Source organism: Pipistrellus kuhlii, unplaced genomic scaffold, assembly GCF_014108245.1.
Source record: "Pipistrellus kuhlii isolate mPipKuh1 unplaced genomic scaffold, mPipKuh1.p scaffold_m20_p_14, whole genome shotgun sequence".
NCBI lineage: Eukaryota > Metazoa > Chordata > Mammalia > Chiroptera > Vespertilionidae > Pipistrellus > Pipistrellus kuhlii.
Window position 1 is genome coordinate 735,001 of NW_023425449.1, and position 16,137 is coordinate 751,137.

Genomic DNA, 16,137 nt, shown 5'->3' on the forward strand with positions numbered 1-16,137 from the left:
GAGGCCCGGGAAAGGCGGGGGGAGAGCCAGAGGAAGGGGGGAGGGAACGGCCTGCACACAGACAGGGCGGGGGGGGCAGACACAGGGGGGGGGGGTGCTGGTAATACTCGGAGAGGAGCCGGCCACGCGGGTGAGTCACGTGGGCCCTGCGGCCAATCCATCGTCTGCTGGGGCCGTTACACGGCGTGAGGCCCTGCCCAGCGCCCTCCCCTCCCCGCCTCCGCACACCTGTCCTCCTCCGGCTGCGTGCTGAGCTCCATCTCAGCAAAGGCGTCCATCCTCCGGCTGAGCCGGGCTTTAAGGAAGGAGTGAAACATGTAGGTGTCCAGGACCTGAGGGGTCAGACCACAGGTGACCCGCCGCACGCCGTCTCCCTGTGCCCTCCCCGGCCACGGCCTCCCACAGCCGGCGGCGAGCAGCGGGACAGCGAACGGGGGCGCCCGTGGGGGGGTGAGCCGCGGGACAGCGAACGGGGGCGCCCGTGGCGGGCGAGCAGCGGGACAGCGAACCGGGGCGCCCGTGGCGGGCGAGCAGCGGGACAGCGAACCGGGGCGCCCGTGGCGGGTGAGCCTTGGGAACAGTGTCCCAGGACGCCCGTGGGGGGGTGAGCCGCGGGAACAGTGTCGGGGACGCCCGTGGGGGGGTGAGCCACGGGAACAGTGTCCCAGGACGCCCATGGGGGGGTGAGCCGCGGGAACAGTGTCGGGCGCCCGTGGGCGGGTGAGCCGCGGGACAGCGAACCGGGATGCCCCGTGGCGGGGGCACCCGTGGCGTGTGAGCAGGTGCGGGGCCGCGGGGCCGCCCAGGGCTGATGGGAAGTCTCCATCGGAGCGAGGAGCCCCGCCCTCACCTGCCGGTAGAAGCGCTGGTCGCCGGGGGCGCGGCTCTTGAGGAACTCCTCGCTGTTGAACACGCGGTGCTCGTAGTTGAGGTGGTTCCTCACCTCCCTGGCAGCACACACGCCGTCAGGAGGAGCGGTCTGCAGGGCGGCCTCCTGGCGCCCGGGGCCGTGGTCCGGGACAAAACCACTGGAAGCTCCGTGCTCCTGCGCCCGGGGCAGCCCGGCCCGCCCGCATGGAGGGGACAGACGGTGCAGCACCAGTCGTGCTTCACGCAGAAGCAGCTGGCCCAGGGGCTGAGCACCGACTCCGAACCAGGAGGTCAGGGTTCGATTCCCGGTCAGGGCACAGGCCTGGCTGCAGGCTCGGTCCCCAGGGTGGGGAGTGCAGGAGGCAGCCGATGGAAGAGTCTCTCTCGTTCGTTCGTTAGTGATGTTTCTCTCTCTCTCCCTCTCCCTTCCTCTCTGGAATCAATGCAGATGTATTTTAAGGAGAAAATAAATGTAAAGAGCAGAGTCCGGGTGGTGAGCTCGAGGGCGGGCTCTGCTCTGAACCCCTGGGGGAGGGTGCCCCCCGCCCCTGTGCCAGGAGGGCGGTACCTGAATATGCTGACAAGCAGCTGCAGGGCGAGCTGCTGGATCTGCCCGTTGAGCCTCTGCTGCCAGGCCCACCGGCGGGCACGGCCCTCGTTCACGTCGGTGCTGGCACCCAGGTGGGCGAGGTCCAGGTCATAGTGCAGCTGGAGGCTCTGGACCCTGGAGGGCAGGGGCGTGTCACCTGTGCCCCGCTGGGCGGGGCAGGCTCCAGGAGGCCGGGGCCCAGGCTCCCAATAACCGGGGCGGGGTACACGATACACACACCCCCATACGTTAGTCCCCGCCCCCAGCCGGCCACTCTGCAGAACCCAGGGCCTGGCCGCCTGCACCACATGCTGATCCAGGAATCATCCCGTTCCCCGTGCTCTGCCCAGCAAGGACACACCCCCCGCAGGACAGCCAGGCCTCCAGCCCGGGCCTGACCGCACGCCTGCCTGGCATGCTCAGAGGCACCAAACCTCCTGTGTCACTTCCTGGCCCGGACTCGGCCTGAGTCCCCAAGGACAGGTGGAGGGATGGATGGACAGAAGGGTGGAGGGGTGTTGGACAGGTGGGTGGAGGGATTGATTGACAGGTGGGTAGAGAGATGGAGGGATGGATGGAGGGATGGATGGAGGGATGGATGGACAGGTGGGTGGAGGGGTGATGGACAGGTGGGTGGAGGGATTGATTGACAGGTGGATGGAGGGATGGAGGGATGGATGAAGGGATAGATGGACAGTGAATGGAGGGATGGATGGAGGGATGGATGGATGGATGGATGGACAGGTGGGTGAGGGATTGATTGACAGGTGGATGGAGGGATGGAGGGATGGATGAAGGGATAGATGGATAGGTGAATGGAGGGATGATGGACAGGTGGATGGAGGGGTGATGGACAGAAGGAACTGCAAAGGTCACAGACACAGATTCCTGGGCAAGAAGAGGTACGATTGTGGGAGCCATGACCAGATTCCTCAGGCCATGACTGATACGTGGGGTAGATCAGAATAAAGACAAATGACTTTTATTTTTAAAAGCTCACAAATAACTTCAAACTATAAATACGTGAACTGTCTATAATAATAAAAGCGTCATCGCAGATCGGCCGAGCGGCCTAACAGCAGACGGACCGTCTGGAGGCCCTTCCGGCCGAAGCCGGGGCGCGAGGCCTGCTCCAGCAGGAACGCAGGCCCCGGCCTCCGTCTGCCCGCAGCCTCGGGCGAAGAGGAACTTGCGCGCGCTCCCGCCTTACCTCTGGACGAAGGTCTGTGCCGCCAGCAGGGGCAGGTCGGGGACCTCGCAGCCTGAGCAGGTGACGCTCCCGCTGTCGATGTTGATCAGAACCAGACCCTCCGCTTCCTGCGGGGAGGCGTGGGCGAGGTGAGAGCCGGCCTGTGGCTTTGAGAACGCGAACGCCCGCGCACGGAGGCAGCGTCCTCCTCCCACCACCCGCCCAGCCCGGCCGGCGGGCGCAGGGGCTGAGCATTGACCCAGAACCAGGAGGTCAGGGTTCGATTCCCGGTCGGGGCACAGGCCCGGGTTGCGGGCTCGATCCCCAGGGTGGGGCGTGCAGGAGGCAGCCCATCCATAATTCTCTCATCACTGGTGTTTCTCTCTCTCCCTCTCCCTTCCTCTCTGACATCAACAAAAATGTACATTTTTTAAAATGACCCAGCCTCCAGGGGACAGAGCCTTATGTGATCTGGACCAAAAGGGGGTCACGCCATGAGTGATGTCGGCGAGCTAACGGCCTGTGTCTGAGTCAGTGCACACCGCGGCCTCCCCCTGCCCTGGTACAAGCACTGCAGCGCTCCTCCGAGGAGCCTGGAGAGAACATTCCAGAACTCCCGCGAAGCAGCACCAACATTCCACACCAGGACGTGTCCCTCCGGCCGCTCCCCCAGCGCCTTCGAGAGCCCGGCCTGGGCAGGGCCCGCCCTGGGGACCACACACGGGATTTTTAAAACACGGCACGGCTCCTTGTGAAGTCTTATCTGCGACAGAACACACACCGACCCGCCCCCCCCCTTCCAGGCCTCGAGCCAGCAGCCCGGAATGTGCCGGACCGGCGGCCCCGCCCGGCGCCCCCGCCCGGCGCCTGACCTTGCTGACTTCCTCGAAGTGGCGGAGGTGGCAGCCCATGAGGAAGGCGGTGGGCGCCATGAGGAAGTCCAGCATCTGCCCCGGCAGGATGGGCACCAGCGTGTGCTGCCAGCGCAGCGGGTGCAGGTAGGCCAGGAAGCACTCGGCCACCAGCGGCAGCAGCGCCCAGCTCGCCGAGAAGAAGACCAGCCGCTGCTCCGTCAGCAGGCACGTCAGGATCTGCGGGGACAGAGGGCGCAGTTCTGCCCGGGTTTCCTGCTCCGTTTGCCAAAACAAAAGCCACCTGGACGCCCCCCCCCCAAAAAAAAAAAGTTGCAATTTGTGCACAGTGTGCACAGGAGTGAACACTAAATCTCTTTTACACAAAAGCATTAACATTCACCCGGCCGGGTGTGGCTCCGCGGCTGAGCATGGACCCAGGAACCAAGGGGTCGCCAGTTGGATTCCCAATCAGGGCCCGGGCCCGGGTTGCAGGCTCCATCCCCAAGAGAGGACATGCAGGAGGCAGCCAGTCAATGATTCTCTCTCATCACTGGTGTTTCCATCTCTCTCTTCCTCTCTGACATCAATAAAAATGAATTTTTTTAAATGTTAACATTCTGAGCCCTGGCCAGTGTGCTCAATGGTTAGAGCGTCAGTCTGACCACCAAAGGGTCGTGGGTCCCACTCCTGGGCAAGGGCAGGTACCTGGGCTGCAGACCCCATGCCCGGCCCCGGGCAGGGCCAGTGCGGGAGGTAACCAGGCAGTGAGTCTCTCTCACAGGGATGTCTCTCTCTCCTCCCCTCCCCTCTCCCTTCCACTCCCGCTAAAAGAGGAAACGAGCACAGGGAGGACATTCCTTGTGCTGTGGGAGGCGGAGGCAGGCGCCCGGGGGCGGGGGGCGGGGGGGGCGCACCTGCAGCACCTTCTCGGGCTGGAAGCACAGCAGCGGCAGGTGCAGGTCCAGGTCGATGACCGGGCTCTCGGGGTCGGCGCGCGAGGGGAACACCACCTGCAGCGGCTTCATGGTGAACACCTGCAGGACATGTCCCTGTGAGACCGAGCGGACGCCCAGCCACGGAGTGGGCCAGAGACGAGGGCTCCACAGTCCACGTGAGCGGACGCCCCCAGCCACAGTGTGGCTCAGAGACGACGGCTCCACAGTCCACGTGAGGCCCAGCGCCCGGCGGAGCGAACGCCCAGCCACGGTGTGGGCCAGAGAGCGAGGGTTCCACAGTCCCTGCACGTTTCTGGCGCTTACTGGACGGGCCTGGTGTTCTGGGTGCGGTTTTGATCTTTAAAAAGGAAGCTTCGCATGGCTCCATCGGCCTGAAAACCGCCGAGTCAATCAGGTTGCATCACAGGCGGCCTGAGCTGTTACTCAACAAAGGCCGAGTGTGGCCTGCCCGTCCCGAGCCCTCCCCCTGAGCCCTGAACCCTGACACCCTCCTGTCATGAGACAGCCAAAAACAGCAGGGGGGTCCCACGGAACCCAGTTTGGGAAATGCTTGTTCATTAACTAAATAAGTATGTGTACATATCATTAATCACACCAGACAGGAGAAAGCATTAACTAGTTACATATATTGCCTGCTTTTCTAGAGAAACAAGGGGGGAATTTATAATTTAAGTAAATGCTGCGTGGTTTCTGCAAAGGGAATGATGACCTAGCGCAGGGGTCGGCAAACGGCGGCTCACGAGCCACATGTGGCTCTTTGGCCCCTTGAGTGTGGCTCTCCCACAAAATACCACGGCCTGGGCGAGTCTGTTGAAGAAGTGGTGTTAGATGGAGTTTAAGTTAAAAAAAAAAAATGTGGCTCTCCAGAGAAATTTCAGTCGTTGTGCTGTTGGTATTTGGTTCTGTGGACTGGTGAGTTTGCCGACCACTGGCCTAGCGGATTAATGCCTCAAGGGGCCGGTTACCAGCTCCACAGCCACTTACCGGGAGCCAATCAGCGGGACCCGGGGCCTACCTCCTGGTGCAAGAACAGAGCGTCATTGCCAAGCCTTTAGAAAAGGAATTTCTACTTCTGGTTCTTTTGACCTTTAGGGACAGCATGTAAAAGGCTTGTCAGGGACTTGAGAACCTTAAGACATTCTTAGGGGAAACACCGTTTCCACTGGCAGAGACACGCGGGCGACCATTACCAAGTGCAGCGGCCCCGGCGGGGGGCTGGGGATCAGAGAGAGCTTCGCAGCAAAGTCTTTGATGTGATTCTCAACTTCGAAATCCTTGCAGAGCTTCAGATGCATCAGCAAACTGGAATTGAAAAAGAATCAGTCAGCCTAGCTTCGGATGAAAGGGTCCCAGGTTCGATTCTGGCCAAGGGCATGTGCCCGGGTTGGAGGCTCCATCCCCAGTAGGGGGCATGCAGGAGGCAGCGATCCATGATTCTCCCTCATCATGGACGTCTCTCTCTCTCTCCTTCTCCCTTCCTCTCTGAAATCAATAAAAATGTATTTTTTTTTAATAAATAAATGAAAATGAAATGCAAACAAAAATCAGAACGGACAGCAGCCGCTGACTTTCTCAGCTAGCCAGGGAAATCGTTTTTCCCGATTCACATCCCTTTCTTAAAACCCAGGGGAAACCCGCCGTCTTAATTACTTCCACCATTAGCCCTCCCACTCCTCCCTGCCCCTCTGTTCCCCCCTCCCCTCCCTGCCCCTCTTTTCCTCCTTCCCTCCCTGACCCTGGATCCTGCCCCTCTGTTCCTCCCTCCCTCCCTCCCTGGCCCCAGGTCAGCATCGCCCAGGGTCCTAGGTCAGGGTTTGGGACGTGGCTCGGCTCACCAGGACAGGCAGTCCCTGAGGGCGTTGTAGTAGGGGAACCGTGAGATCACGCACACGGCGAAGGGCACGAAGCCGCCACCGCCCACGCTCAGCCCGGACGCCTCCCAGTGGGGCTTGCCGCTGTAGAAGCAGTGCTCGTCCTGGGGGAGAGCGGAGGGACGTCACCGCCCGCCTGGCCTCCCGTGTGCGTCCTCCACAGCCCCCATCACCCCCCGCCTGGCCTCCGAGTGCGTCCTCCTCAGCCCCCATCTCCCCCCGCCTGGCCTCCCGTGTGCGTCCTCCACAGCCCCCATCTCCCCCCGCCTGGCCTCCGAGTGCGTCCTCCTCAGCCCCCATCTCCTCCCCCCGCCTGGCCTCCCGTGTGCGTCCTCCTCAGCCCCCATCCCCCCCCGCCTGGCCTCCGAGTGCGTCCTCCTCAGCCCCCATCTCCCCCCGCCTGGCCTCCCGTGTGCGTCCTCCTCAGCCCCCATCTCCCCCCGCCTGGCCTCCCGTGTGCGTCCTCCTCAGCCCCCATCTCCCCCCGCCTGGCCCCCCATGTGGGTCCTCCACAGCCCCATCTCCTCCCCCCGCCTGGCCTCCCGTGTGCGTCCTCCACAGCCCCCATCTCCTCCCCCCGCCTGGCCTCCGAGTGCGTCCTCCACAGCCCCCATCTCCTCCCCCCGCCTGGCCTCCCGTGTGCGTCCTCCACAGCCCCCCTCTCCTCCCCCCGCCTGGCCTCCCCGTGTGCGTCCTCCACAGCCCCCGCCTCCTCCCCCCGCCTGGCCTCCCGTGTGCGTCCTCCACAGCCCCCCTCTCCTCCCCCCGCCTGGCCTCCCGTGTGCGTCCTCCTCAGCCCCCATCTCCCCCCGCCTGGCCCCCCGTGTGCGTCCTCCACAGCCCCCATCTCCCCCCGCCTGGCCTCCCGTGTGCGTCCTCCTCAGCCCCCATCTCCCCCCGCCTGGCCCCCCGTGTGCGTCCTCCACAGCCCCCATCTCCCCCCGCCTGGCCTCCCGTGTGCGTCCTCCTCAGCCCCCATCTCCCCCCACCTGGCCCCCCATGTGGGTCCTCCACAGCCCCCATCTCCTCCCCCCGCCTGGCCTCCCGTGTGCGTCCTCCACAGCCCCCATCTCCTCCCCCCGCCTGGCCTCCCGTGTGCGTCCTCCACAGCCCCCATCTCCCCCCGCCTGGCCTCCCGTGTGCGTCCTCCTCAGCCCCCATCTCCCCCCGCCTGGCCCCCCATGTGGGTCCTCCACAGCCCCCATCTCCTCCCCCCGCCTGGCCTCCCGTGTGCGTCCTCCACAGCCCCCATCTCCTCCCCCCGCCTGGCCTCCCGTGTGCGTCCTCCTCAGCCCCCATCTCCCCCCGCCTGGCCTCCCGTGTGCGTCCTCCACAGCCCCCCTCTCCTCCCCCCGCCTGGCCTCCCGTGTGCGTCCTCCACAGCCCCCGCCTCCTCCCGCCTGGCCTCCCGTGTGCGTCCTCCACAGCCCCCGCCTCCTCCCCCCGCCTGGCCTCCGGGCAGACAGACTGCAGGGCTGGACCCAGTCCCCCTCCTGCACCCCGTTTCACCGCCAGGTCCAGCGAGGACCAGCCTCTCCGTCATGGTGACACACACACACACACACACACACCGCCCACCACAGTTCAGTTCCCGCCAGGGTACAGCCCCGGGTGCGGGCTCCACCCCAGGGTGTTCATGGTGCTTTCAAAGCATTTTCCGCCCCAAGTCCCACCATCCTCAGGGCGGCAGGGTGTGATGTCAGGTGAGCCCCTCCCGCCTGTTTCCTGGGTCCCCAGGGCCAGATGCACAGGTTGTGGGGGGGGCCTGCAGGAGGCAGCTGATCCATGGTCCTCTCTCATCATGATGTCTCTCTCTCCCCCTTCTCCCTTCCTCTCTGAAATCATTAGAAATGCTTTTAAAAGGTTACAAAGAAGGTCAGGTGCATCTGCCCGCTGGGGGAGCTCACAGCCTCAGGGGAGGGGTGCAGGCAGAACGAGTGACACCAGAGTGGCCACAGGGCTCGGCTGAACCAGGAGCAGGTGCAGCACCGGGGGCGGGAGCCGGGGAGGAGGGGGACACGCAGGAGGAGGAGGAGAGGAGGGGCCTCAGCAGAGGCCCGCTCAGCAGCGCCCCCAGGTCACCGCTCACAGGGGCTGCAGGGAGGGGTTTGGAGGGGTTAGGGCAGGGATGGAGGAGGGTGCGGACAGCTTCCGCTGGGGCTCTGTGAACTGGAGGTCACTGTGAGGCCGACGGCCCGGCAGAGGGAGGGCCCTGGAGCCACCGGCCACGCCACCTGCCCCCCCGCACCACCGTTCAGGGAGGGCACAGTCTTGGGGGTCGGGCTGCTCAAGTTCAAATCCTGGCCGCTGTGTGACCTCAGGCAAGTCGCTTGACCTCTCTGTGCCACCACGTTCTCATCTGTAACATGGGACGGTCCTGAGACCCCGCCGGCCCGGACACGGGGGAAGGCGCGGCGCCACCTACGTGCAGCGGCCGGTAGTACTGGGCCACGGCGCCGTACGTCCGGTTCCCGCACACGTCCGTCAGCACCAGGAAGTGGACGCTGTCCTCCTTCGGCTCCGAGGCCACACACAGGCCCCCTGCAGGCGGGAAGGAGAGAGAACGTGTGAGGCCTGAGGTACGGTCCCCAGAACCGGGCGGCGGCAGCGGCAGCAGCTTCCTGCGGAAGCAGCCGGTCGGACCGGCCCTGCGCCCAGCCGCTGCTGAGCTCTGCACCAGCCTCCTCCGTTTCCCGGGAAACGGCCGGCTGGAAAGCCTGGCCCGGTGCGGACCGGCCACGTCCGGGGAAACACAACCTGTGCGTCTGGCCCCCGAGACCCAGAAGGGGTGGGAGGGGCCGGAACGGCTCACTGACCTCACAGGCCCCTGCAGGCCCTGAGGACGAAGATGCTTTAAAAGCATCATAAATCCACGCGACCCTGCCAGGACTCGGCTCTCCAGCGTGCCAGGGCTGTGCTAAGTGCCCCGCTGCCTTTTAGGGTTTAAACCCAAGATCAAGACAGCTCAGTCCCGCCCGGCCGGCGGGGCGCAGGGATGGAGTGTCAATCTGTGAACCAGGAGGTCGCGGTTCCATTCCCGGTCAGGGCACAGGCCCGGGTACTGGGCTCCATCCCAGTGTGGGGCGTGCAGGAGGCAGCCGGTCCATGATTCTCTGTCCTCATTGAGGTTTCTCTCTCTCTCCCTCTCTCTTCCTCTCTGACATCAATAAAATATATTTAAAAAAGAGGAAGAAGACAGCTCAGTCCTGGGCAGGACGCAGGGCCCGGGCGTGGCCAGCTCCCGCGGCCCCGGCAGCGCCGCCCGGGCGGGTACCTGGGAAGCACAGCTGGGGCAGGGCCAGCAGGTCCACGCCGTCCGGGACACTGACGTCCTCGGGGTCCGGCTCCCGGGGCCCCGCGGGGCCCTTGCCGGGGTCCGCCCGGGGCCGCTCCCTCTTCTTCCGGAAGGAGCGCCGCTTGGCTTTGCCGAGGGTCCCGCCGGCGCCGGCGCTGGCCGTCTGTCCGTCCTCCTTGCTGACGAAGGGCGGCGCGAAGACCGACAGCACCTCGGGCTCCAGGGCAGGACTCGGGACCCCGCCTTTCTGGGCGACCTGGGGGCGGCAGGAGAGCCACTGCGACGGTCCGCCCCGCCCCGCCCCCCGCCCCTCCGCCCACGAACGCCCGAGGGCAGCGTCTCCGCCAGCGGCTGCGGCAGCGAGGGCGAGGCTGCCCGTGTCCTGTCCGGCGAGGGGACGCGGCCGGGGCGGACGCGGCAGCCGAACAAAGGGGGTCCGCGCGGGCAGGCCGCTCAGATGCGCTGTCTCCACGGCCGCCCGTTACTATTAGCGCCTCAGCCTCCAGCTTCCCTGCCGGGGGGAGGGGGGTCATGGGGGGTAAAGGGGACGCCCCAGGCCTAGGGCTCAGCCCCTCTGGGTCCCCAGGAGGCCCCACGTCACCTCAGGGGCTGGGGGAGGGCAGTGCCACGTGGCTCTGTGCACAGCCGGACACGGCCTCAGGAAGGACCACAGAGGACGTGGCCGGGGCCGGCAGGAAGCCAGCAGCGGACAGCGCCTCTCGGTGGGGAGCGGTGCCAGCGGGGACGTCACACCGCGGCCGGCACAGCGGCTGCCAGCGTGCCGCCTGCCCAGGGCGCGCAGTTAGCGCATCGCCCGACTCCCGGGTTGCGGGTGCGATCCCGGGTCAGGGCACGTGGCGTTGGGAAAACGAAGGATGAGCCCACGAACGCACAGATGCACAGAACAAGTCACTGTTCCTCTCGGGCCCCCTTCCTCTCTCTAACAGCCATCGATGAAAAATACGTTAAAGGAAATATTTTCATGCTCCAGGGTTTAAATGCAATAATTTTTCTGCTTCGAGGGGGAAATTAATGCCGACGGGAACCAGGACCAAACTCGGACTCAGAGGACTGTGTCACCAGAAACACACACACACACACACACACACACACACACACACACACACACACACCGTCAGACGTACACAGGAGTCTGCTTCTTCGGTTTCGCGAAATCTTTGGACAACTTTCCTTCCAAAACGCAGCGGCTCCGGCCTAGTCCACCACAGCCTGTGGTCCCCTCCTCCCCACAGGGGGCGCCACACCCAAGAGGCCGAGGCAGCCCCGCCAGCAATCCCTCGTGGAAACGGTCAGAGGAGGCTGATGGCCCTTTTCCAGAAGCTTCCCTCCTCCTGCTCCTGGCAGCCACCCACGGCCCTCCCAGGGCTGAGCCCTGGACCCAGTCCGTCCTCACTGTCCTCCGTCCAGCCCCTCGGCTCCGTCCGGCCCCCCTCGGCTCCGTCCCCCCCTCCGTCGCCGGGGACCTGAGCCAGGAGCTCCTGGCAGTCCCTCTTTCGCTCCGGTCACTGGAGAGCGGCGTGGCCATCCCGCCGGCAGGCGGTCAGCGCGCTGCTTCCCAGGCGGGAGCGGCCTCGGTCTGGCTCCGGCCGAGCGTTGGGCTGAGACCAAAGGATCAGTCATTCCATTCCAGTCAAGGGCGGGCCTGGGCTGCAGGAGGCGACCATGATGTGCCTCTCACAGCCTCTCTGTCTCTCCCTCTCCGCCCCCCGCCCCCTCCTTTCTGAGAATCAACGGGAAAACATCCCTGGGTGAGAATTAAAAAAAAGTGGAAGCCATTTCCGCCGATGCCTCTTCTGACCCCAGGAGCCACACAGACGCGTCTGAAAACAGCTTCCCGGGCCGGACTCAGAGGCGCCCGCGGCACAGCCCTCGGCCCTCCCGCTTCTCAGGAGTCTGGAAAGTTTTCTCATAGACAGACCGTCCGGGTCTCGGTCCCCGTGACTCAGACGGGGGCCCCGGGCTCACTGCGCAGGGTCAGCTCCTGCGGCGAAGCTGTGATGTGGGTGCGGCCCCGAGAGGGCAGGCGCCTCTCCCCACGTCTTCCTGCGGAACCCCTGACCGGCCAGCCCGGGAGGGCCTCACCGACCCGTCTGCACGTGGAGGACCCTCCAGCGTCAGTGCCAGAGCAGCCCTGACCCCGGGCGTTCGGTTACACATCCCGCTGCCCGCACCCGTCCCCCTGCCCGTCCCTGTCCCCCTGCCCCCACCCGGCCCCGCTACCCACACCCGTCCCCCTGCCCGTCCCCCTGCCCGCACCCGTCCCCCTGCCCGTCCCCGTCCCCCTGCCCGTCCCTGTCCCCCTGCCCCCACCCGGCCCCGCTACCCACACCCGTCCCTGCTGCCCGCACCCGTCCCCCTGCCCGTCCCCCTGCCCCCACCCGTCCCCTGCCCCCACCCGGCCCCGCTACCCACACCCGTCCCCCTGCCCGCACCCGTCCCCCTGCCCGCACCCGTCCCCCTGGCCGCACCCGGGAGGCCAGTTCCATCTCCACAGACGCTGCCCGAGGGGGTTCCTGCTCGTGTCCAGCAGGCGGGGACCTCTCCCCCAAGAAGAACATCGTTTGCATTTTTTAAAAATGTAATTCACAGGAAAAGACCACAAGCTTTCATTCGCTTGAGTCCCACTGGCCCTGACCTTGGGGGGCGGGGGGGAGTCTGCCTCATCCGAGAAACAGAACGGAGTTAATCGGTTTAACGCTCGGAGCCGCCATCTCGTGGCCTCCGTGGCCGGGGCGGTGTGCTGGCGGCGCAGAGAGAACCCAGCTGTCACCGACCACAAAGTCCTGCCGGGCGTGCTGGTCTCCAAACCGAAACCGAAAGCAGGGTGCGCTCCACCAACTGCCAGCACGGCCCAGCCGCGAAGGCTCTGAGCACTCCCTTCCTTCCTCCCTCTCCACGACCTGCGCCCTGCCTCGCGCCCGCGCTGGGTCTCCATAGCAACCACGGAGCGGCGGGAAAGGTCCCCAACAGGTGACTCCCCTGGGACTGAACTGTGCCCTCCGACTCCCTGTCACTGTCACCAACACACACACCCCGACCGCCGTGAGGACGGGACGCCGGCCTGCGCTTAGGCTGGTGCCTCTCACCCCGCAGAGCTCCCCAGAGGAGTGTCGGCGTCACAGAGCAACGGTGGAGTTTAAAAAAGCAAAGCTGAAAGTTATTAAACAGCCTTGGACATTCAAAACAGGACAGCTCTGAAACAATCACACTTAGCGAGCCCGGCCGGCGGGGCTCAGCGGCCGAGCGGTGACCTATGAACCAGGAGGTCACAGTTCGATTCGCAGTCAGGGCCCGGGCCCGGGTTGTGGGCTCCACCCCCAGTAGGGGGGTGCAGGAGGCAGCCGATCCATGATTCTCTTTCATTATTGATGTTTTTCTCTCTCCCTCTCCCTTCCTCCCTGACATCAATAAAAGTTTTTTGTTTTTTTTAAATCAAACTAAGTAAATAAAATGTTTGGTTCAGCCCTGGCTGGTTTGACTCAGTGGGTAGAGCATCAGCCTGTAGACTGAAGAGTCCTGTTTGATTCCAGTCAAGGGCGCATGCCCAGGTTGCAGACTCGATCCCATGTGGGCTCGGGCTTAAACTGGCAGTCGGACATCCCCCGAGGGGTCCTGGATCGGAGAGGGTGCAGGCTGGGCTGAGTGCCCCCCCCCTCAGCCCCCCACCACGCACGAACTTTGTGCACCGGCCTCAGTAAATAAATAAAGCGTTTGGTCCATTCTAACACTCGCGTGAGTCATACATGCAGGGCCGCTCCAGGAAGAGTAAGCGTGTCTTCCCGCTCGCTCCTTTTCCCTGCTCCTTCCACCATCTCCCGCCTCCTCCAAACCCTAAGGGATCGCAGTCCAGACCGAAGGCAGAGGCAGAGGGCAGAGCGGCCGGCCGGCCGGGAGGATGCCGCAGGCTGCCTGGTGCAGGAAGTAGCACCGTAGTATTTCAGCTCGCTCATCCTGTCACACACATATCCCCCATGGGGCAACCGCCTGGCGTGTGGTAACCGCCCCGCAGCCCGGCGCCCGGCTGCCGGCCGGCCCGGCTGAACCCCGTCATTTCCTGTCCGGAGAAAAAGGAGGAACGGCCACATGTCCACCGAGAGGCAGGGAGACAACTCATCCAACCCACAGAGCGTCCAGGAGACCGGTCTCAGGGGGACAGCGCCCTGGCTGGTGGGGCTCAGTTACAGAACGCTGGCCTGCAGACTGAAGGGTCCCAGGTTCGATTCCCGGGCAGGGCACAGGCTTGAGTTGGATCCCGTGTGGGACGTGCAGGAGGCAGCCGACCAATGATTCTCTCTCATCACTGATGTTTCTGTCTCTCTTTCTCCCTTCCTCTCAGAAATCAATTTAAAAAAAAAAAAACTTTTTTAAGAAGGGGACACAGACATTTGGGGGTTCAGGGAGAAAAGTCAGGGGGAGGCCGATGGCTAAGGAGCAGAGACCAGGAAAGCATAGGCAGGTGCACATGGGTACATTTCAGTAACATTGAGCTTCGCTGGGCCTCGGCCATCACTCCTGCGGCCTCTGCTCTCGCCGCCTCCCCGGTGCACTGGCCCCGGGAACCGGGGTGAAGCCGGCCTCTGAGCACAGGGCAGGCGCTAACCAGGAAACACGGCAGTGTCAGCCACGCCGGCCCGGAGAAACAGCAGGGGCCGGCGGGACCAAGGAAGAGTGAGCACAGGGGAAAACAGGGGAGAGTCCGGCCCCGCCGCTCCCGCTCGGGGGCCGGCGGGCGGGCTGTCCCCGGGCGGTCCCCGGGGGCGCGGAGGGGAAAGGGAAGGGCGGCGGGGCCGGGGCCGGAGGGAGAGAAACAGCTGGCGCCACCGGAGGCGCAGCGCCAGGCGCTCCTCCCGGGAATCCCGGGAGCCACTCCCGCGGTCCCACCCCGGGGTGCTGGGGGGCCCCAGGGCAGCCAATCACAGAGCGCACCTGCGGTCCGGGCGCCCGCCGCGGCACACGGAGGCGGCCGGCCTGGCAGCGCCCCGCGGGCCCGCAGGGTGCCCCGGGGGAGGGCGAGGAGGGGGAGCGGAGTCCTCGGGCACTGGCCGGGGCGCCGGGCCGCCGGAGTCTGCCCGCGGGTGCTTGCTTACCAGCTCGGGGCCGCGGAGGCTGTCCCGGGGGGCCCCCAGCAGCACGCACAGCTCCAGCAGCCCCGAGGGCAGCGCCAGGGGCTGCGGCGCCGCCTCCGCCATGGCCGCTATGCCGCCGCCGCCCGCGGGGCGCGCCCGGGGGCCCCGATCCCGACCTCGCGCCCAGCAGCGCCCCGAAGCCGACTACCCGCGGCGGCCGGATCCACGAGAGCCCGTCCGCGGGGCGGGGCCTGGGCGGGGCGGGGCCTGGGCGGGGCGGGGCCTGGGCGGGGCGGAGTCTGAGGGCTGGAGCGAGGCCGGGCGAGAGCGGGGCGGGGCGGGGCTTTGTTGGTCGGGGGCGGGGCCTGGCGGGGGCGGGTCTGAGGGCTGAAGCCTGGCCTGGCGGGGCGGGGCCTGGCGGGGGCGGGGCCTGAGGGGCGGGGCCTGAGGGCTGGAGCCCAGCGGATGGGAGAGGGGCCGGCGCAGGGCCCGGCTGGAGCAAGTCATTTCCGAACCGGCTGGCGGGTCCTGGCGCGCGGCCCCCTCCCCGGGGAACCAGAGAAGGAGAGGGCGGGGTCCTCAGATGGGGCCCGGTGACCCCCAGGGACTAAGGTCCCTCGGGATCCCCCCAACCCCTCCGGCCCAGCCGCCTCCTCCAGGAAGCCCTCTGGCCCTGGGCTGGGCGTGGACAGCAGGAAGGCCCGCCAGAAAGGGAGTGGAAAGCTCCATTCCTGGTTAGTAGCTCGTGTGGGTTAACCCAGGACTGGCCACTCCAGTAAGAGACTGAGTAAAATTCAGCAGGAAAAAAGAATAAAATAAACCAGTTTCAGGAACGGGGTGGAGTGGGTGCTGCTAGGATGGAGCCCTGGGAGCTAAGGGCTGGGAAGGGTCGGAGACAGGCCCTTGCCCGTCGGCTCCAGGTCTCTGTGGACCGCGGGCCTCTCCCAGCCGTCAGGCAGTGAAACGGGGCTCTCGGCCACCCCTGGTCCGGCTTGGGAGCCTGGGAGTCCAGTGACACAACGGAAGGGGCCGGGGTCCCAGCTGACCTTGGGCAGATCCCGGCTGGACCCTAGCGTATGCATCTGTAAAATGAAAAGGGAGATGATTCCAAAGAAACTTCTAGTTCTAATAATCTATGATTTAAAAGCCGGCAGTGCCCAATAATAACTTCAAAGTACAACAGAACAATAACTAGGAGACAAGTGGAAATGCCTGGGGTGAAGGTGGGGCAGGCCTGGACCCGGAGGCGAAGGATTCCTTCACCCCTTCCTGCCCGACGCCCCCTCGCCCCACAGCCAGACTCACAGCGGGATTTGTGTTCCGCTTAGTAGTAAGTCACCTCAGGATCCTGAGTCACGCTCAGCAGTCCGCAGGTGGCCAGGCCCCCGGGGCCCTCCTCCGCCTGCTGACAAGCACTTAGTCATTG

At 65.3% G+C, this 16,137-nt stretch overlaps 2 protein-coding genes across 6 annotated transcripts in view; one reads left to right on the forward strand and one right to left on the reverse strand.

The window, feature by feature from the left end:
• SLC45A4 (solute carrier family 45 member 4) overlaps positions 1 to 3,190 on the forward strand; it is a 53,312-nt gene extending 50,122 nt beyond the window's left edge. The window contains exon 10 of the mRNA XM_045581256.1: positions 3,184 to 3,190. The gene's annotated coding sequence lies outside the window, so the exon portion shown is untranslated. The remainder of the gene's footprint in view (positions 1 to 3,183) is intronic.
• Positions 1 to 14,937, reverse strand: part of DENND3 (DENN domain containing 3) — a 29,188-nt gene extending 14,251 nt beyond the window's left edge. For 3 of the 5 annotated variants that reach the window (XR_006741525.1, XM_036437487.2, XM_045581255.1), the window contains exons 1-11: positions 14,733 to 14,937; positions 9,604 to 9,880; positions 8,755 to 8,870; positions 6,294 to 6,433; positions 5,649 to 5,760; positions 4,417 to 4,536; positions 3,521 to 3,739; positions 2,670 to 2,776; positions 1,439 to 1,594; positions 851 to 947; positions 229 to 332 (exon numbers count right to left, since the gene is read on the reverse strand). Coding sequence is in view for 4 of the 5 variants with exons in the window: in XM_036437487.2 (XP_036293380.1) it covers positions 229 to 332; positions 851 to 947; positions 1,439 to 1,594; positions 2,670 to 2,776; positions 3,521 to 3,739; positions 4,417 to 4,536; positions 5,649 to 5,760; positions 6,294 to 6,433; positions 8,755 to 8,870; positions 9,604 to 9,880; positions 14,733 to 14,834 (1,550 nt within the window). In the remaining variant the exon portion in view is untranslated. The remainder of the gene's footprint in view (positions 1 to 228; positions 333 to 850; positions 948 to 1,438; positions 1,595 to 2,669; positions 2,777 to 3,520; positions 3,740 to 4,416; positions 4,537 to 5,648; positions 5,761 to 6,293; positions 6,434 to 8,754; positions 8,871 to 9,603; positions 9,881 to 14,732) is intronic. The other 2 variants (XM_045581254.1, XM_036437486.2) reach the window with 2 other exon arrangements.
• Positions 14,938 to 16,137: the final 1,200 nt, after the last annotated feature.